A 20,990-nucleotide genomic window follows, 5' to 3' on the forward strand; every position below is an offset into this window, starting at 1 on the left:
TACCAGATGGCTCCAGGTCATCAGGGAGAGGCTGACCAGTCCTGGTTTTGCCCCAGTTATCCATTTACATTGTTGTTTACAGAGAAGAGCTAATCACCTAATTATCATATGAGATGCATTAATTATCCTGCAGTTTGTAGCCATGGTTTTCTTACCAGAATACAGGACTGGTGCCAAGGGAGAAGCATGAATGAAGGTGTCAGATTGCATTGAGCAGAGTTAGTCCAATGTTGCAGGGGTGGTTCTGTGTATTACTGTACAGACAATGACGGAGCGCACTGTTAACCCGTGATTGGACACGCGTTTTTGACGCGCTAGCTTTACCGCTTATTCAGTAAGGGGTAATAGCGTTTCGAAAACGCACGACCAACCCCCTCCCCCCCGCAACATGCAAATGCATGTTGATGGCCCTATTAGTCATTCCCACACGATACAGTAAGTAAAATGTTCAGCCAAAGGTAGGCGTTAATTTTTGCCGGCGCTGGGGTAATACAGTAAAAACTGCTTTTCTGTGTGCCCTCCGACTTAATCTCATGGCGATATTAAGTCAGAGGCCCCAAAAGTAAAAAAAAAAGTAAAAATAAAAATTTTAAATGGACCCGCGGCTCGCGGGTTGAAAACCGGAAGCTCAATTTTGCCGGCGTCCGGTTTCCGAACCCATGGCTGTCAGCGGGCTGAAAAACCGACGCTGGCAAAATTGAGCATCGAATGTCAAACCCGCTGACAGCCGCCGCTCCTGCCCACTCTCCCGCGATTTTTACTATATCGGCCCAATAGTTGGTTATTTTATGTAGAAGGGGCTGAGGAGGTTCAAGCGAGGATCAGGAGTGGGGGTGGGTATTGGCAGCGGTGATGGTCTTATTTGGTTTATTTTGGTTTTAAAATGAAATGAAACAGAAAATGTGGTTTACATTTCCTGTTTCCCTTCCAATGAATGCACATTCCTACTCATTTTTACAAACTGGTGGTGAGATTACTAATGAGGAAGAAGCCCACAAATAAAACCCAGAGGAGCTGCCTCCCCCTGGAAGATCCACCTGCCTGTAGGATAGCATGAGGAATGAGTGTTTTGGGGTCTCGGTGCTATGGAAGGCGTGTAAGTCATAAAATTAAAAAAATAGGTTATTTAGTGAGGCTTAGGGGGTCCTACCTAACTGGAGAAAAGGTAGGCTAGGTAATGGGCGTTAACTGGGAAAATGGGTTCTACTGTTGGCAGGCGTGTCTAGTAAAATCTCCCCCCCCCCTTACATGAGCAAGGCGGCATGCACATCGATATGAAATTGTGCACCTGTATATGCACGAATATCCGATTTTAAACCACGCGCACGTATAATGCATGTTTTAAAATCATTGTGTCCATGTGCACCTGTGCGCAGCTCTTAATATGTAGCTCTTAGCCTAAAGCTAGGTTCCTGTGATGTATTCGGTTCACTGCCAATCAATTACCGCTACTTCTAATGTCTCAGCTATTGGATGACCTTATGCATGATTCTGAGCACTCAATATTTTGCTCTCTTTCAGGAATCATTCCTAATTGGTTTTAACATAGTGAAAGGACCAGAATGCATAGCTCTGGAGGTAAGAACAACTCTCTGTTTTATTTGTGTATAGAAGAGAGTGGCTGCTCAGTGTTTCTCAGCATTCCCCCTTATTATGTGACATATTGTGTCCAATTATTTATATATGAATATTTGAATACCCAGCTTCATATATTTTATGCCATGATATACCACAGTTCTATTACATCTTATTTAAGCTCAGAAAATGAGCACTGACCCATCTGGTCTAAGAACCGATCCCTCAGGCCCACCACTAACAACAACCCCCTGCTCACAGAAAACTCCATTTACCTCTACCCTTTGTCACCTAAATGGGGTTTTCTCCTCGGAGGGGGCTGTTACTAGTGGTGGGCCTCAGGGATCGGTCCATGGACGGACTCTTTTCAACATTTTTGTGTAAAAAAGGTGAGGGGGTGGGAGGGGGCCAGATTACAGGCAGAGAATTCATTTCCAAGTGTTCTTTTGATTTCCGGAAGTTCGCAAGTAAATGTACGTGCATAGGCCTGGTAGGATTTCCACGCACAGCCCTAACTTTCAAAGTGGACTCACATGCATACATCTGATCTGAAAATAAAGTCTGTGAGGACTTTCTATGCACACGTGCAGAGTTATAAAATTACCCTCCCTGTGCATAAACCACATCATGTCAAACACTGTAACAGAGCTCCCACTGGGAATCCCTCCCCCTGGGGCTCAAAATGAGAAGGTTATAAAGAAAACACAAAACCAGAGACTGGACTGAAGGCTCCTGGTGACGTAGAGCTCGGGTCTAACACTGGTGTCATCCCTTTAAAGTGACTATAATGCTGTGACCTTCTCCAGTGTCCCTCGTCCTTAAACTCACTGCTCTCATTCTTTCCTCTAGAAAACTTATGACCTGTTCAAGCAAGTGGTAAGCACAAACCTTTCCTCCTGCTCATTGTTCCATATGACTTTGCTATTCTGTGTCCGTCCCATAAAAGCCTCTTCCCTAAACTCACTGCTCTCATTCTTTCCTTTAGGATTTTGGTATTTGCGGGTGACTGGTCTTAAGGTAAGTCTTAACCTTTGCTCCTGCAAACTGTTCCATAAAGTGACTTTGCTATTCTTGCCTGACTCCAGAGAAGTTGTTACAGCTCTGATTCATTTTTTATTTCTTTACCTGTTCTTACATTCTACAACTTTCAAATAGTTGCCCAGTGCAGATTCCAACATAAAACATAGAACTGCATTAAAACATAACAAGAAAATGTACAACATTAAAACAAAACAATCTCCTTAGGCATAAAAACAAAACCCGGCGAGGAAAGTGTGTCCGATTGTGAGTGCTGAGACGTAGAATGATCTCTCCTGTGTTTCACGCAGGCAATAGTTTCACATGGACGAAAGAACACGTTGATTCTGTCCTGAGAAATGCAGCACCCTCATTGATGTAAATCCTTCTAACGATTAGGAATTAGAATTTTAAACCAGACTCGCTGCAGCATTGGCATCTGATGTAATGCTGGTAACCTGGCACTAACACTTTCATGCTGTCCTATACCAGTAATTACCCTGCTTGCCCCATTTTGGGCCATCTGGAGATCCTGGGAGTCCTGCATACTGGGCATACAATATTATACGTTGGTTAAAACAAAAGCTTGAGTCACAGTTCTTAAATCATTGGCTGCAATATAATATTTCAAACAACGTATAGTTTTTAACTTAAAAAGGTAGCTGTAGCCAGAGCTTTGATGTGAGATTTTAGAACCAATGTAGAATCAAGCAGCACTCCTAAATTTTGTGCCTCTGCAGTGATATGTAAACATCAGCAATTTTAATCTGGAGAGATGGTTCCAGCAGAGGACAAAGCAGCAGTTAAAACTCATTTATTCCCTATAGTGCATCTACTGATAGGCTCTAAACATGTTTTTAAACAAATCAACAGGGGTCCTGCTATCTTACAAGCATGAAACAACAAATTATATGAAATATGATATTCCCAGTTCATCCAGTATTTTTCCTAACAGCTGAATCTCAATATATTAACCAGCGGCGAGAATGAAACAGATGCCTGGGGTAGGGATGTGTATTCGTTTCATACGTTTCCTATACAAGCATGTAATATGAAACGAATGAAACGTATGAAATGAATGCACATCTAATTGGCATATAATGGGAAACATATGAAACGAATTAAACGAATGAAACGAATGCACATCCCTAGCCTGGGGTACTCGTGACTCCAGTGGCTTCCATGTTGAACATTTATCTCCAACTCTCCTAGACAGGAATAATCTAAACCATCCTAAATCTGTGGCACCCATCCCAAGAGTTGGTAATTGTTGAATCAGAATGCTCTGACATGCAGCGTTAAAGGCTGCCATGACATTGAGTTGAACCAATAACATTGATGTTCCTTATCCATATGACATCTTAGCGTATATAATACACAAGTAATGTCTCAGTGCCTTGAGCCTTTCTAAAACCAAATTGATCCAGATCTAACAAATTAAGCTCATTTAATAATGCTCTAGCTGCTCTGAAACACACTTTTCCAAAAGTTTACTTAACGTAGGTAAATTTGCAATAGGTTTATAGTTTAGAAAGGAGATCTTTAGGGTTCAGCTCATGACTCTGTCCCTGCTGCACTAACCCAGACCTTTGCTCCTGCTAATTGTTCCATAAAGTGACTTTCCTATTCTGTACCCATCCTATGAAAATCCCTTCCCTAAACTCAATGTCTCATTCTTTCCTTTAGAGCAGAGTTATTGCTTCTTTGGATAAGTGCAAACCTTTGAAATTGAATGATAGGTTTAAATTTTTGTCACTGGCTCTGAAAAAATTCCTCTTTGTAAGCTCTGTTTCTCTTTTCTCCTATAGCTTGGCCTTGGGGTGTAACTGCTGGTAAAAACCAAATTCCCATTTTCCCTAATATGAACAGTTTAATAAGGGTGAGAACTGCCATGCTGAAACAGTAAATGATGGCAGATGAAGAACAATTGGTGTCCCCCCCCCCCCCCCCCCCAGTCTGAGCAGCTGAGAATCTTCCTCTCTGGTTTTCTACCACTTTAGGGAGATGAGCACAGAACTTCCCATACTCAAACCAGCACCTTCCCATCTCCACCAAACTCCTTCCCTACCCCACAGTGTCTTAATTGATATCCGAATCCTTCCTTATCTTCACTAGAATTGTACCACAATGTTCCAGTATTTTTCTCTCTCAGGCCGACACTGCTCTGTATTTATTAATCTTATTCTCTCTTTTAGAGAGGCCCAGCCAGTGCCCAGGATCAGCCAATGAGATCTGAAAGGTGGTGACTGCTGACGGCTGAATCCTTCTGCTCTTTTCTGTTCACTACAAGGGATTTACTTCCATTTCCGCTAGCACACGAAGCATCTTATCCTGTAGAGACGTCTTATGATTCTGCTGTCCCTTGTATCGCTTCTTCAATAAAGTAATAACACTGCAGTTCCTGCTCCTTTTGTTTTGTTGCTCTTTTCCCAGCAGAGAAGGGGTAATTTCAGGGCACTGGTGGGGATTCAGTTGTTCCCCTGGTTTCTAAGGCTTTATACATGGAAATGGCCCAGGGGTCAGTGCACATAAAAATATGCATGCAACATGGTTTCACATTCAGTAATATATAATAAGTAGTCAGATACTCATTTTATTCAAAACCTTCAGAATATACCACAGAAATGTTCATGAAATTTCAAGTTAATGTGAAAAAAAAGAAATCAGAAGGAAAAAATTAAGAATATCTAGGACTGTAGTCCACAATTTACAGGGAGGTGACAGTAAAATCAACTCAGGACACTGAGTGGGCTGTTTGGGGTATAGAGAGCAGGTATTATTTAGTGGAGTTACTTTTTTCCTTAAGTTCCACTGTGTAGAAGGCTGAGGATATTTTTTATACAGAGCAGCTTAAGTGATTTTTTTTGGGACAGTATAAATGATGACTCTATACAGTCCTGTAGGGACCTTCTTGTAGTGTAATAATATTGATCCTTATCAATATTATTACACTACTTTATAACTACAAGCAGTCATGTGTACTTTTATACAAAGTGTGGGGGAAGGTACTCCAGGGGGCAGAGATGAGACTTACATGCTTTCTTTTTGATGTGAGAAAGTGAGCATTAGTGAAGCTGTACAAGTTCTGTGCTATGAGTATCAGGTGTAACTCTGTGTGAGAGATTCTGTGCACAAAATAGGCCAAGTACTTGAACAGTTGTTCAATCTATGTATGGTTGTGGTAGAGAAAAAAAACAAATACAGAGAATGCTGGTATCCCCTGGCCTTTCCTTTCTGATAGGATCTGCCATTCAAGATATAAAGAAGTATCCCTCAGCCTCTTCACCTGCTGACAGGATCTGCTACACAAGAAAACACACAGTCACACTCATTCACACTGTAAGTCATCACACAATAGCAGGATCATAGTGTTTATTATTATTAATGCTGTTGTACTCCAAAATCAAGGCAGAGTACACAGATATGGCAAAGGTAATAGTTACAATGATAATAATGTAGTACAAGCCTTTCTTACAGTTATTAGGGCAGCTGAGTTGCTTCTGTGGGTGAGGATTCTCTCTCTTATCTGTCCTTCTGTTATTCCCTCTTTGTGTCTGAGCATCTAGAACTACATTTTGAGAAACATATGTCATTTTCCCAGGCAATTGGTATGATCCGGACACCCCTGATTGGGGTGGTGCATTCCACAACATCTTAAAAAAATAAGGTGGTAACCATGGAGCCTTGACGATGGCTTCCCTAGGGACCAGTGAAGAAGTGAGTGCAGGTATAAGGTTCTAATCCGTAGCACAGGATTAAAAGGAGGAATAAGAGACAGTTTGACTAATAAAAATGTACCAAAAATGTTCTGAGGCTGAAAATAGTAAACCCATATAGAAATTCTCTTGATAACACAAAATAAAAACAGCTAATGGGTAGTGCATAGTACTATTTAATAGTGTGACAGCAAAAGTAGGGATCTGCTGAGCTCAGAAAAAGAAAAAACAGTTATAGAATCCAACAGTTGTGAGCCAGAAGGCTAAGCAAGCAGAGGTGCTGTCAAGGTCCTCTGACTTCTTGGCCTATAAAAAGTAGAATAAACCCCAATTCCCTGTACGTACCCGGATCAGTCCAGACAGTGTGTTGAGCCTCCTGTCCAGCAGATGGAGACAGAGAAAAACTCAAAGGGTATCCTATATCAGGGCAGTGCTCCCCCTGTGTCCCTTCAGTATTTCTCTGTCCCCAGCAGATGCAGATAGTTGAACCTGTGGTTCCCTTTCTTTACAGCAGTTTCATGGATTCCGAAAGTTCCTTCTTTCCTTACTTATTAAGGATCAAGCAAGTATTTATTGATTTCAATCTGTTAAAAAAAAAAAAAGAAAGAAAGACTTTATTGAGCAGGAACAGCAAATTCCTGTCTCCTTGCTCTTACTAGGGCCTAGGGGAGACACTGTCCCCTTGATTCCTTCAGCCTAGGACTCTTTCCTGGTAGCCCATTGCCTGGCTCAGGGGTGATACTGGTGGCCCAGTCCCTCCCCAGTTGAGACCCCTGAGAAGTTCCATGCCTCGGGTCTCTGGCTGACAGAGGGGTTTATTCCTCTGTTTCTTTATTGTTTAAAAAAAAAAAAAAAAAAAAGTTTAAACAAGAGATCATTTTACTTTCTCAGTACCTTGGACAAGGACAAGCAGTTTATGGGGGAGGGAGCAATGAGCAGAGCTATTTTTACACTCTCTCCTGCTCGCAGCCAGGCACAGGGGATCCTTGCCGTTTTTCCTGCAGCAGCTCCTCACTCCCCACCCCCCCCCGTTCAGGATGCCGAAGTCTCCATTGTGTATTGCTTGTGGAGAGCCTACCTCGCGGCTCTCCCGCGAAGGAGTTTGTTCGAGTTGTTTACCAGGTAGGGAAGGGCCCTCGTTGGTGCAGGAGAAATCAGCTGTTTGAGAGAGAGAGCCGGCAAGCGCACTGCCAGGCCAGCCCTGTTCACGAAAACCGCGGGAAGGGCAGCCATTTTGTCGGCGCATACCGAGACTGTTTCTTTACCAGAGGGGGGGAAGGGATTTGGACTTTCCTCATTCTCCCCCCCCCCCCCCCCGATTTGAACCCCGTGGATCCTTCTTATGTGGTCCCTGACCCCCTGAATGAGGTACCCTCTCCTTCAAGGCCAGGAAAAGCCCCCACTCATTTCTCCACAGATTTTGTACTTTTGCTACATAAGGCTTATGTGGCCAGCTGGCTGCAGCAGGAGGAACCCTCCACAGACTCCCCTCCCTTGAAGGTTCGTACGGGCCCTCCACCTGCCAAAGTGCCTCGGGTATCTGCAGACCAGTATTGCCAGTATCTTGCCTCCCAAGGGAACACTCGGATTAGGACCATACCTGGGGGGGGGGGGGGGGGGCAAAACCCTCTTGATCCTCCAACCCCACCCCCTAAGATTCCAGACTCTGACCCAGATGCTGGTGCTCTCAGAATCTGCCGATTGAAGGGGATGACCCGCGGGTCTTACGCTTGTTCCAGTGGGAGGAGCTGGACCCGCTTATAACTTTTGTTTTGGCCAAGCTGGGCATAGATGCCCCTCCGGAGGGAACATCGACTATCCCGAGTTCCAGTATCGAGTATCGTAGACCCTGTCCTGGCGGGTTTGAGAACCCCTCCGCATACTTTCCCTTTTCATCCTAGGCTAAGGCAATTACCACTCCGAGACTGGATAGCTCCTGAATCCGGCTTATGGATCAGCAGAGCAATAGACAAGCTCTGTCCCCTCCCGGACCAGTGCATAGAGATGCTCAAGGTCCCTAAGGTGGATGCTTCGGTATCCGCTGTAACAAAGAGAATCACCATCCCAGTGGTCGGAGCGACGGCTTTGAAGTACCTTCAGGATCGGAAGTTGGAGATTCATCTCAAGAGGATTTTTGAAGTCTTAGCTCTCAGTGTTCGGGCGATAGTCTGTAACAGTGTCATGCAATGGGCAAGCCTCAGGTGGGTTCAACAACTACTCAGCACCCAGTACCTCTCGTCTGCAGAGGCGGAACAGGCAGAGAGGCTGGAAGCCACGGTTGCATATGGGGCTGATGCCCTCTATGATCTTCTCAGGGTGCAGCCAGAGCCATGGTTTCAGCGGTGTCAGCCAGACAACTCCACTGGCTGCGAAATTGGGCGGCAGACTCCTCTTCTAAATCGCAGTTGGGTTCTCTCCCTTTTAAGGGTAAGTTGCTTTTTGGGGAGGACCTGGAACAGCTTATTAAATCTTTGGGCGACAACAAGATTCATAGGCTGCCTGAGGACCGCCCTAAACAGTCCTTTTTTCCTTCGCGCTCTCGTTTCCGGGAGCAGCACAGGTACAACAAGCCGCAGGTGGCCTCCCAAAGAAATACCTGCACTAGATCTCAATCATGGTCTCATTCCTTTCATGGACGACGTCCATTCCAGGATGGTCACCCTCAAGGATCAGCCACGAAGTCCTCCCAATGAGATTCGGCCGGCCCATTCCTCTGTTCCCAACTTAGGTGGATGTCTGTCCCTTTTTCACGAGGAATGGGTCAAAATTACTTGGATCAGTGGGTCCTCAAGGTAATCAAAAGAGGCTATGCTGTCTGGACTGATCCGGGTACGTACAGGGAAAGGAAAATTGGTTCTTACCTGCTAATTTTCATTCCTGTAGTACCACGGATCAGTCCAGATGCCTGCCCTGGCTGCATTCTGATTCTCATATGACCGCTGGAATTGTTTTTCATTCACAGGTTTTGGGAGTGTCTACTACTTTCCTCAAAGTACAAGCATATCAGACATTTAAGGCACCAAAAGTATATTCTCTCTCTCTCTCTCTATATATATATATGAAAGAGTGGTTCTTTGTTTTGATTTAAATTTCAAATTACAATTTGGATGTTAGAGGTTTTACTTGCTTGATTTTTCTCTAGTTAAGATTACAGCTTTACATTTCTCTGCTTTGTTAACATGTATACTGAAGGGACACAGGGGGAGCACTGTCCTGATATAGGATACCGTTTGAGTTTTTCTCTGACTCCATCTGCTGGAAAGGAAGCTCAACCCACTGTCTGGACTGATCCGTGGAACTACAGGAACAAAAATTAACAAGTATGAACCAATTTTCCTATAAGTAATGAAAGAACATTCACACAAATAGGGAAGGATTAGTGAATGAATGATTGTGTGGGTTCCTGCTAAAGGTAAGGAGATAGATAGGAAGGTTTAAATATATAGTTGATGCTGTTCCACATTTAGTACAGAAATTAATATGATTAATACTAGAGTGTGAGTGGTTGTGATCCTTAGACTTGATGAACACTGGAAAACTGAAAATTTAGAATGGTTCATCAAATGAATTGAAGATCACATAAATACACTCCATGCTGAACATTTTAATTAGAGATACTGTTGAATGACAGAGAAACTGTCATTCAACAGTTGATTGCAACAGTAATAACAATATTTGACAAAGCCAAGTATTGAATACGCTGATATATATATATATATATATATATATATATATAATTTATTTTTTTATTTAGAAGTTTTTATATACCGACGAACGTTGGGAACATCTCATCAGTTCACATAAAACATAATTCAGCAACAATCGCTTTACAGTATAACAAAGAACTTTTAGAAGAGAAAGGAGTAATTTTCAAACAAGTTACAAGAAGAAGGTCAAGGGGTGTAGTGTTAAGGGCTGAACAAAGTCATAATTTACACAGTTTACAATAAATCGTTTTGCAGAGTAATTATTTACACAATTAACACTAAGTCATTTTTACACATGAGGCGGATTGACAGAATAGATAGGAGCACGGGGGGGGGGGGGGTGTTATGTGGGGGTGGTGTGTATATATAGAAGCCAAAGTTCTTACCTGATATAAGGGATATTTAAATTTAATGTAGCAGGAAAATTTAATGTAGCAGGAAAAGAAGGACGAATGTTTGACTGACAAAAGTGATTTTATTATTTTGTGAAATTGTTCTTTCATATAAAAAGAAAAATAGGGATGTTATAATTATCTTTTGATTTATACTAGCTAGATATTCAGTAACAACAAGCTACAAATACATTTACATTGAAGGAACATACTAACTAGCTTACGGAAGACCTGGAGAGGTTGTAGGGAGATAGTTTCTTTTGTTGATTTTATTAAATAATAAGTTAGTAGGAGAAAGAAGAAAAGAAAGAAGAAGAAGAAGACGAAATGTAAAACTGCCCAGCACCGACAGAAGAAGAAACAGATAAGTTGATATACCAAAAGGACATTTAACACTTAAGTTATTAAAGATAATATACAGGAAATGACAGTGAAAGAATAGAAACTAAGACAAAGTGAGAAAAGAAAAGACTTTATTGAAAGAATAATACTTACCTGAATCCCAAGGAAAGAAGTAGAAATACTGGACCTAAAAACAAAAGAGAGAAAAGGAAACTCAAATAATCAATTCTTTTTAATTAAAGAAACAATATATGGAACATTAACTACATTACAGAGATAATAAAAGAGTAATACTTATCTAATAAGTAGCTGAAGTAGAAGCAACAAAAGATCGTTCTTGTCATTTCTTCTTTAGTTGTAGGTTGTCATTTCTTTAGAAGAAAGAAGAGAAATATATATGTTAAGGTTTATTGGGATAACTATTGTTGAAATGTGCACATTGTTATTGAGAAACAGTATATTTTCTTTGAAAAAGTGTTTTAAATAAAATATCAAACTAGTACATGTTACGCTCGGGCTGTATTCTGGTGTAGTGAACAACACCCAGAAGAGTGGCTCCAGGTGGAGAGAGACAGGGATGGCTGGAAACAGTCAGAGTCCAGGCTGGGTCAGGGTACCTAGTAGTAAGGCAAAGAGCCCGAAGGCCACACACACACGTATGGCAGGGCAGAGAGCCCGAAGGCCACACACGCACACACAGCAGGGCAGAGGGCCCGTAGGCCACACACGGACACAGGGCTGAGAACCCGAAGGCCTCACACACACACACGGACACAGAGCAGAGGACCCGAAGGCCTCACACACACACACGGCAGAGCAGAGGGCCTGAAGGCTTCACTCACACGGCAGGGCAGAGAGCCCGAGGACCGCACGCGCAGTAAGCAAGTCCAGGCAGGGCAGAAGGCCCGAAGACACACACAGCGCAAGACAAGGCAAAGCAGGGTAGAAGGCCCGAAGGCACACACAGCGCAAGACAAGGCAAAGCAGGGTAGAAGGCCCGAAGCACACACAGTGCAAGGCAAGGCAAAGCAGGGTAGAAGGCCCGAAGGCCACACAGCGCAAGGCAAGGCAAAGCAGGGTAGAAGGCCCGAAGGCCACACAGTGCAAGGCAAGGCAAAGCAGGGTAGAAGGCCCGAAGGCACACACAGCGCAAGGCAAGGCAAAGCAGGGTAGAAGGCCCGAAGGCACACACAGCACAAGGCAAGACAAGCAGGGTAGAAGGCCCGAAGGCCACACAGCGCAAGGCAAGACAAAGCAGGGTCCAAGGACCACACACACAGCAAGCAAGGAAGGCTAGAGCAGGGAGCCCAAGCGAGCTCGATGCCGAAGCACCGAGGGAACTGTCAGGCAGGGTTATAAAGGGAAGCCCAGAACATAGAGTGAACAAGGGAGATGGACTGGGCCTGTCAGGAGAGCCAGCTCTAGAGGACCCCTGGTGGTGAGGCGGTTGCACAGCAGCCATAGCCGTAACAGTACAGTATTGTTCTATTTATCCTTGCTTCTACTCTTTACCGCCAAGAGACGTCACTGGGTCGGTGATAGTATCCCAAATCCTATGCACTTGATTTTTCTCCAATCCCTGTGGGAGGCCCAGAAGGGAGGAAGGCATTGAACTGCACACTTCTGTGGGTAACGTCTGAGAGCTTGCTGCCCATTCAGAAGACTACACTTTCAACACCAATCCTGGTCACAACAGCAATCTCATCACAGTGGGGGGCGGTTTACACCAGTATCTGCCGCTCCATGCAGGATACCTCCAAGCCTCGGGGGGTAATAGTCCCATTTACCTGCATCACCCCACCCATCCTAGTATCTGCCGCTCCATGCAGGTTACCTCTCAGCCTTGGGGGTGATCGTTCCCTGTTTACCTGTATCACCCCCCACCCATCCAAGTATCTGCCACTCCATGCGGGTTACCTCCAAGCCTCGGGGGTAACCACTCCCTGTTTATCTTCTTCTCCCCACACCTTTATCACATTTCCTCTCAGCTACCTCTTCTGCAAGCTGAAGAGAGCTAACCTTTTTAGCTTTTCCTCATAGAGGTGTTGTTCATCCTCTTTATCAATATGGTTGCCCTCTTCTGTACCTTTTCTAGTTGTGTTATGTCTTTCTGAAACGGGGTGAGCACACAGTATTCAAGGTGCACTTGGATCAATACAGAGGCGTTATGATATCCTCTGTTTTATTCTCCATTCTTTTCCCTTCTGTTTTTTTTAATTTTATTTTTTGTTGTGGAAGTCTCAGTTTAGTGGACCCTTGGGCCGACCTGCTGGAGACTGGGAAGAGATGGACAATGTCTCTGATGAACAGCAGGCTGGGAGGCAGATGTTCAGGCGGGACATAGATGCTCTTCACCCTGGAAGCTGGTGCTCCCCCGGGAGGAGCGCGTAGGAGCCCAACCACTGGGACTTAGGTGGCTTCACCCTTGGAAGCCGAAGCCCCCTCGGGAGGAGCCCGTAGGGGCCCAGCCACTGGGACTTAGGCGGGTTGTGGATCGGGACAGGTAACTGGAACCAGACTAGGACAGTAGCGATACTGTAACTGGGTTCGGGTCCTGGAACCAGGCAGGAACTGTAGCAAGACTCGGGTACTGGAACCAGGCAGGAACTGTAGCATGCAGGCAGGAACCAAGCAAGTACTGTAGCAAGCAGGCAGGAGCCAAGCAGGTACTGTAGCATGAACCTAGCGATGAAACCCAACGAGTCACTCCGGGGCACAGCGCAACAGGAAACCGGGATGCTAACCCATTGCAAGGCCAAGGCTGGATGGCTGCGGCCGGCTTATCAATGCCATGGCGTCTGACATCAGGAATTGGGCGGAGTCAGCACTGGCAGGAAATGGGCTACAAAGGCGCCCAAGTGGTGTTCGCGCACACCTAGGAGCAGGGCGTCCACCGGCCCCTTCACAGCGGCACTGCCCCAGCGGGGATGCCGCCAAACAGAGCGCAAGCCAGAACTCCGGAGGCAGGAGCAGGTCCGGAAATCAAGAGGTAAGGGCCTGGCCGTGGTGCTCGCCGCCAGGACCACAACAGTACCTCCCCTCTTACTCTCCCTCTTAGCTGGTCCGAGTTTACTGGGGTGGTCCAAATGGAACTGCCGTAATAAGTCCTTGTCGAGGATATTACGGGCCGGTTCCCAAGAGTTATCCTCAGGTCCGCAACCCTCCCAGGCAAGCAAGTATTCCCATCGGCGTTGATGGAACCGGACATCCAAAACTTCACGCACTTGATACGTAACCTCGTCCGGTACTGAAGGGTCCGAGGGTTCAGGAGCCCTGGAGTGGTATCTGGACAACACAAGATGCTTCAACAATGTCACGTGGAACACATCATGTAACCGCATGGAGGAGGGTAGGCGTAGATGGTATGAGACTGCTCTCACTCGTTCGGCGACTCGGAAAGGCCCACAGAATTTCGGAGCTAGTTTTTGAGATGGAATACGTAGCTGTAGATTTCTGGTGCTAAGCCAGACATGGTCTCCTGGGAAGAAGATAGGTGCTGACTGACGATGCCTATCCGCCCACTCCTTGGCGGACAGGGCGGCTTTGCGGATCTTTTCCTGGGTAGAGCTCCACAAGGCATGAAGCTGGCCAGCTGAGAGTTTCACTGCTGGGAGTGCACTAGGTTCAGGCGAAGGTAAGGGCGGTTGAAGTTGCTTCCCATAAGCAATGAGGAACGGGGAGCTTCCCGTAGCAGAATGCGTGTGATTATTATACGAGAACTCCACCCAAGGGAGTAGCTTGGCCCAATTATTTTGTCGTTCATTTACAAAAGCACAGAGAAACGTCTTCAGGGTTCGATTGGTTCGTTCCGTTTGCCTATTACTCTGAGGGTGAAATGCAGACGAAAGACTAAGTTGCACATTAAAGCGCTTGCATAAGGCTTTCCAATAACGGGCTGTAAACTGTGGTCGTCGATTGGAGACTATATCCTGTGGAAGACCGTGAAGTCTAAAGATGTGCTGAGCGAACAGACCAGCTAGGTCAGGAGCAGAAGGAAGCTTTGGCAAGGGAACGAAGTGTGCCATCTTGGAAAATCCTTCCACGGTTACTCAGATGACCGAATTACCTCCTGAGACAGGAAGATCCACGACAAAATCAATGGAGATATGTGTCCAAGGCTCCACCAGGATGGGTAATGGTTGCAACAAGCCCCTGGGCTTCCCGAGGAGCGGCTTTTGAACAGCACAAGTAGGGCATGAGCCCACAAAAGCTTGGACATCTTGTCTCACCATTGGCCACCAGTAGAAATGGTTTAACAAGTCTAAAGTCCCTTTCCAACCAGCATGGCCCCCAGTGAAGGAGTAATGGGCCCAAGCGAGGACTGCTCTCCGGGAGTGACGCGGAACGACGGTTTTCCCTTGGGAGGACACCAAGGTTGCAGCAAGACTTACTTTCTCAGGGTCCAAGATATACTGAAGTGTATCAAGGGTCTCTTCAACCTCAGAAGAGCGTGAGAGCGCGTCAGCTCGAACATTCTTAGAGCCGGGTCGATAGTGTAAGTTAAAGTCAAATCGATCAAAAAACAGCGACCACCGGGCTTGTCTTGGATTCAGGCGTTGGGCTTGCTTCAAGAATGCTAGGTTTTTGTGATCGGTGTAAATCGTTACCGGGCGGTTGGCTCCCTCCAACTACTGTCTCCATTCTTCCAGGGCAAGTTTCATGGCTAGCAACTCTTTGTCACCAACACAGTAGTTGCTCTCAGCCGGGGAGAATCTCTTTGAGAAATATGAACAGGACAACAGCTGTCCAGAATCAGAGTACTGGCTCAGTACGGCCCCCTCAGCCACATTGGAAGCATCAACCTCCACCATGAAGGGCCGGCTGGGACCCGAATGATGAAGGCAGGTGTCTAGTAAGAAGGCTTCTTTGAGGGCCTCAAAAGCTTGGCAGGCAGAAGGAGGCCAGTCCACCGCATTAGCCCCCTCCCTTTCGGGTGAGGGCAGTTAATGGAGCCACAAGACGGGAGTAGTTGGGAATAAAGTGACGGTAGAAATTGGAAAAGCCGAGGAAGCATTGCAACGCTTTAAGACCCCTGGGCCAGGGCCAATTCTTAATAGCCGCTAGGGATGTGAATCGTGTTCCATATCGTCTTAACGATAGAAATCGTGTGGCAGGGCAAGAAAATCGTGTTAGGCACGATTTTTTAGTTAAAAAATCGTTAAAAATCGTTTTTTCCGATTAGTGCGCACTAATTCGAGTTAGTGCACACTAACTGAAAATGATACAATTTGACACTTTTCAGGTCAGTTAAGGTCAGTTTAGGAATGAATATGTATTCCTATTGGCTGCCCTCTTATTTATTCATGTTACCAAGGTTCCCACTGACAGTATATGGGGGATGGGAAATGGAAACAGTTGGTAGCTTGACAAAACAAGTAATGTGATCAGTCAATGTGACTAGAACTTGTGCCCTAACCCTGATACCAGGGGTATTGTGATCTTCCTGCACACAGTGCCCTATCCCTATTAATACCAGGAGTGTTGTGATCTTCCTGCACACAGTGCCCTAACTCTGGCACCAGGGGTGTTGTGATCTTCCTGCACACAGTGCCCTATCCCTATTAATACCAGGAGTGTTGTGATCTTCCTGCACAAAGTGCCCTATCCCTATTAATACCAGGAGTGTTGTGATCTTCCTGCACACAGTGCCCTAACCCTGACACCAGGGGTGTTGTGATCTTCCTGCACACAGTGCCCTATCCCTATTAATACCAGGAGGGTTGTGATCTTCTTGCACACAGTACCCTAACCCTGGCACCAGGGGTGTTGTGATCTTCATGTACACAGTGCCCTATCCCTATTAATACCAGGAGTGTTGTGATCTTCCTGCACACAGTGCCCTATCCCTATTAATACCAGGAGTGTTGTGATCTTCCTGCACACAGTGCCCTATTCCTGATACCGGGGGTGTTGTGATCTTCCTGCACACAGTGCCCTATTCCTGATACCGGGGGTGTTGTGATCTTCTTGCACACATCCCGGTATCAGGGATTGGGCACTGCATGCAGGAAGATCACAACACCCCTGGTATTAGGGATAGGGCACTGCGTGCAGGAAGATCACAACACTCCTGGTATTAATAGGGATAGGGCACTGCATGCAGGAAGATCACAATACCCCTGGTATCAGGGATAGGGCACTGTGTGCAGGAAGATCACAATACCCCGGAGGAGTGAGGGTCAGGCAGCTCCCCCCTGTCTGTGAAGCCAGCTTCTCACTTGTAATGCAGGGAGGGAGCTGTCTCAGACTTCACCATCCTCCCCCCCCCCCCCCCCCACTCACCCACACACCATTCACTGGCTGGGACATGGGGGAAGTCAGGAGTGAGGGTCAGGCAGCTCCCCCCTGTCTGTGAAGCCAGCCTCTCACTAGTAATGCAGGGAGGGAGCTATCTCAGACTTCACCATCCTCCCCCCCCTCACCCACACACCATTCACTAGCTGGGACATGGGGGAAGTCAGGAGTGAGGGTCAGGCAGCTCCCCCCTGTCTGTGAAGCCAGCCTCTCACTAGTAATGCAGGGAGGGAGCTGTCTCAGACTTCACCATCCTCCCCCCCCCCTCACCCACACACCATTCACTAGCTGGGACATGGGGGAAGTCAGGAGTGAGGGTCAGGCAGCTCCCCCCTGTCTGTGAAGCCAGCCTCTCACTAGTAATGCAGGGAGGGAGCTCTCTCAGACTTCACCATCCTCCCCCCCCCCCTCACCCACACACCATTCACTGGCTGGGACATGGGGGAAGTCAGGAGTGAGGGTCAGGCAGCTCCCCCCTGTCTGTGAAGCCAGCCTCTCACTAGTAATGCAGGGAGGGAGCTGTCTCAGACTTCACCATCCTCCCCCCCCCTCACCCACACACCATTCACTGGCTGGGACATGGGGGAAGTCAGGAGTGAGGGTCAGGCAGCTCCCCCCTGTCTGTGAAGCCAGCCTCTCACTAGTAATGCAGGGAGGGAGCTGTCTCAGACTTCACCATCCTCCCCCCCCCCCCCTCACCCACACACCATTCACTGGCTGGGACATGGGGGAAGTCAGGAGTGAGGGTCAGGCAGCTCCCCCCTGTCTGTGAAGCCAGCCTCTCACTAGTAATGCAGGGAGGGAGCTGTCTCAGACTTCACCATCCTCCCCCCCCCCCCACTCACCCACACACCATTCACTGGCTGGGACATGGGGGAAGTCAGGAGTGAGGGTCAGGCAGCTCCCCCCTGTCTGTGAAGCCAGCCTCTCACTAGTAATGCAGGGAGGGAGCTGTCTCAGACTGGTATCAGGGATAGGGCACTGAGTGCAGGAAGATCACAACACCCCTGGTATCAGGAATAGGGCACAGGTTCTAGTCATATTGACTGATCACATTACTTTTTTTGTCAACTACCAACAGTTTCCATTTCCCATCCCCCCAACCATCACCTCAGTTGGAACCTTGGTAACATCAATAGATAAGAGGGCAGCCAGCCAATAGGAATACATATTCATTCCTAACTGACCTTTACTGACCTGGAAAGTGTCAATAATTTGTATCATTTTCTGTTAGTGTTCCTGAGTTTCCATTTCCATTTCCCATCCCCCCAACCATCACCTCAGTGGGAACCTGGTTAACATCAATAGATAAGAGGGCAGCCAGCCAATAGGAACACATATTCATTCCTAACTGACCTTTACTGACCTGGAAAGTGTCAATTTGTATCATTTTCAGTTAGTGCGCACTAACTCCCGTTAGTGCGCACTAACACGATTTAACGATTTTTAACGATAAATCGTTAGAATTTCTATTGTATCGTGTTCTATAACGATTTAAGACGATATTAACATTATCGGACGATAATTTTAATCGTTGAAAAACGATTCACATCCCTAATAGCCGCCACTTTTTCAGGATCCATCATAAAGCCTGCTGCAGAGACTATGTAGCCTAGGAATGGCAGGGAGGTCTTCTCAAAACTGCACTTTTCCAGTTTCACGTATATGCCATGCTCCCTAAGTATCTGGAGCACATGGCGGACATGCTGACGGTGTGACGACAGGTGCTGGGAGTAGACTAACACGTCATCGAGGTAAACAATTACACAGGTGTTCAGAGGGTCCCGCAACCTCATTCATCAGGTGCTGGAACACCGCCGGGGCATTACATAAGCCGAAAGGCATCACGAGGTACTCGTAATGCCCGTCTCAGGTATTAAAAGTGGTTTTTCCACTCATCTCAGGGACGGATTCCGACCAAATTGTATGCGCCTCGTAAGTCCAACTTTGTGAAAATCTTCACTCCTTGAAGCCGATCAAGGAGCTCCGGGATTAACGGGAGCGGGTAGCGGTCTCGCTTGGTAATCGAATTTAGGCCTCGATAGTCTATACACATGCCGAACCCCTGCATAAATCTGTGAAAATTACCCCCATAATGTTTGGCCCTGAGAGGATTAGTGGGACTGTAAAATATTTCTTGTCTTAGGATCATTAGTGGCATAGAATGTAATTATTTTCAGCAAGTAGAAGTGGACTGAAATATTCTGAGTAGTCAATGAGGCAGAATAAACAACAGATCATACACAGCCAAATATACAGTAAGTACATCCTTCAAAATAGAAAACTTCATTAAAAAATTCTGTTGCTTTGTATGAGAAATAGTTAAGAAAATGCTGTACCCTAGTGGAAACCAACATCTGGTCCCTGATGCAACCACCTTCCCAAAGTTGGAGGCTGGAAGTAATCCCATCGGAGTAGGGTCAGAGGGGAAAGGTTCCTTTCAAGTATCTACTGAAGAGCCCGGGAAGAACTTCCCCCTCCCTTTGATGCAATCCCTTGCATCAGTGGATGGTGGAAAATCGGACTCTATTGCGGTGATTCCAACATCTCAGGACAGAGGGGAACTGTTCATGGGAAATCATGGTCAGGGGGTTGGGGGGGGGATTCCAGCCTTAGGCCTACAATTGATGGAAAAGAAAGAAATTACATTAGAACTGGTTTGGAAGGCGTTGTTATCTTTGGAAGCCTCTATTACAATGTTAGCAAATACTATGCTTGGTACAAAAAATCATATATCTCAAATAGAATCTGTTGTTAAAGAAAATACTGGAAAGATAAATGTGATAGAGAAACAAGTTGTACAACTGAATGATGTACAAGAGAAAATAATGCAAGGAGAAATAACAAATAATAGGAAAATTGAACTCCTCGAGAATGAGATCAGATATAAAAATCTAAGGATTGTAAATTTCCCTTCTGTGAAGATGCATCTTCCCCTAGATATTTTTAAGAAATATATTATGGAAATTTTGTTATTTCCCAATGAAGCTATACCTCCAATAGCGAAAATATATTTTGTGAATTTGGGGAAGAAACAAACATCAACTTCAATACTAGAATCACAGGGGAAAAATATTCATAATCAAAATCAAACTCATATAGAGAATGGGAATCTAACCGATTTTTTGGAACAGTCAATAGAAACTCAGAATTTAGAGGAACCTTATTAGTCACCTTTTTATTTCCATCAGACAGAGATTCATTTCTCAGACATTTTCTACGTAACAGATCAAAAATTTTTTTAGGCGAGAAAATATGGGTATATCCCGATATTGCTAGAGAAACCCAGACTCGCAGAAAAAAATTTCTTACAATGCACCAAGAAGTAAGAGATCTTGGAGCAGAGTTTGTGGTAAGGTATCCAAGTAAATGTATCGTTAAATTGAATAATGATAGGTTCATATTTTTTGAACCAATCCAATTGAGATCTTTCATCAATGCAAGGGTACCTGTGGTTGTAGATTCCCTCCCCAAATCTGGAGAAGTAAAATAAAAAGTTCGTTATTTCTTTTCTTGATACTATTTTATATATAAAGTGCTCTATTATAATCCGGTTAGGTATCATATTGCCTTTTACAAGTCAGTCAGGATATAGAATTTCTTATCTTGCAATATAGTATTTGATTCAGTGGAATTTGTGTGTTATTTGTTAGAACTTATGCACGATAGGAAATCTTCTGATTTGTCTGGTTCATTGATAATGTTATATTGTCTATGTAAATGAAAAATTCAATAAATAAATAATACAAAAAAAAAAAGAAAATGCTGTACAACAGCATTGCTTGAGAGCTAAAAACCACGTAATTAAAATGAGCGGACCATTCTGCCAGTGCATGCTTCCACTGCAACAGTGTCTCCTCTCAGGGGTTTTGAAGCAAAGCCCCCAAGGAACTTGCATAAGAAAGTCCTTCTTCAATCAGACCCAAGCATCAAATGATATTCATCAC

General features: G+C 45.4%; 1 protein-coding gene across 3 annotated transcripts in view; it reads left to right on the forward strand.

Moving 5' to 3' along the window:
• The window catches only part of LOC115099463 (cell wall mannoprotein HSP150-like), a 127,690-nt gene that overhangs the window by 13,800 nt on the left and 92,900 nt on the right, over positions 1 to 20,990 (forward strand). Inside the window, exons 7-10 of one of the 3 annotated variants that reach the window (XM_029617133.1) lie at positions 1,522 to 1,578; positions 2,425 to 2,451; positions 2,561 to 2,592; positions 4,788 to 4,989. The exons of the other annotated variants lie outside the window; for them this stretch is intronic. Coding sequence (XP_029472993.1) covers positions 1,522 to 1,578; positions 2,425 to 2,451; positions 2,561 to 2,581 — 105 coding nt within the window. The 3' untranslated portion in view covers positions 2,582 to 2,592; positions 4,788 to 4,989. Of the gene's footprint in view, positions 1 to 1,521; positions 1,579 to 2,424; positions 2,452 to 2,560; positions 2,593 to 4,787; positions 4,990 to 20,990 lie in introns of those variants that run through there. 3 annotated transcript variants of the gene reach the window in all.

This window comes from Rhinatrema bivittatum, chromosome 9 (assembly GCF_901001135.1).
Source record: "Rhinatrema bivittatum chromosome 9, aRhiBiv1.1, whole genome shotgun sequence".
NCBI classification, from domain to species: domain Eukaryota; kingdom Metazoa; phylum Chordata; class Amphibia; order Gymnophiona; family Rhinatrematidae; genus Rhinatrema; species Rhinatrema bivittatum.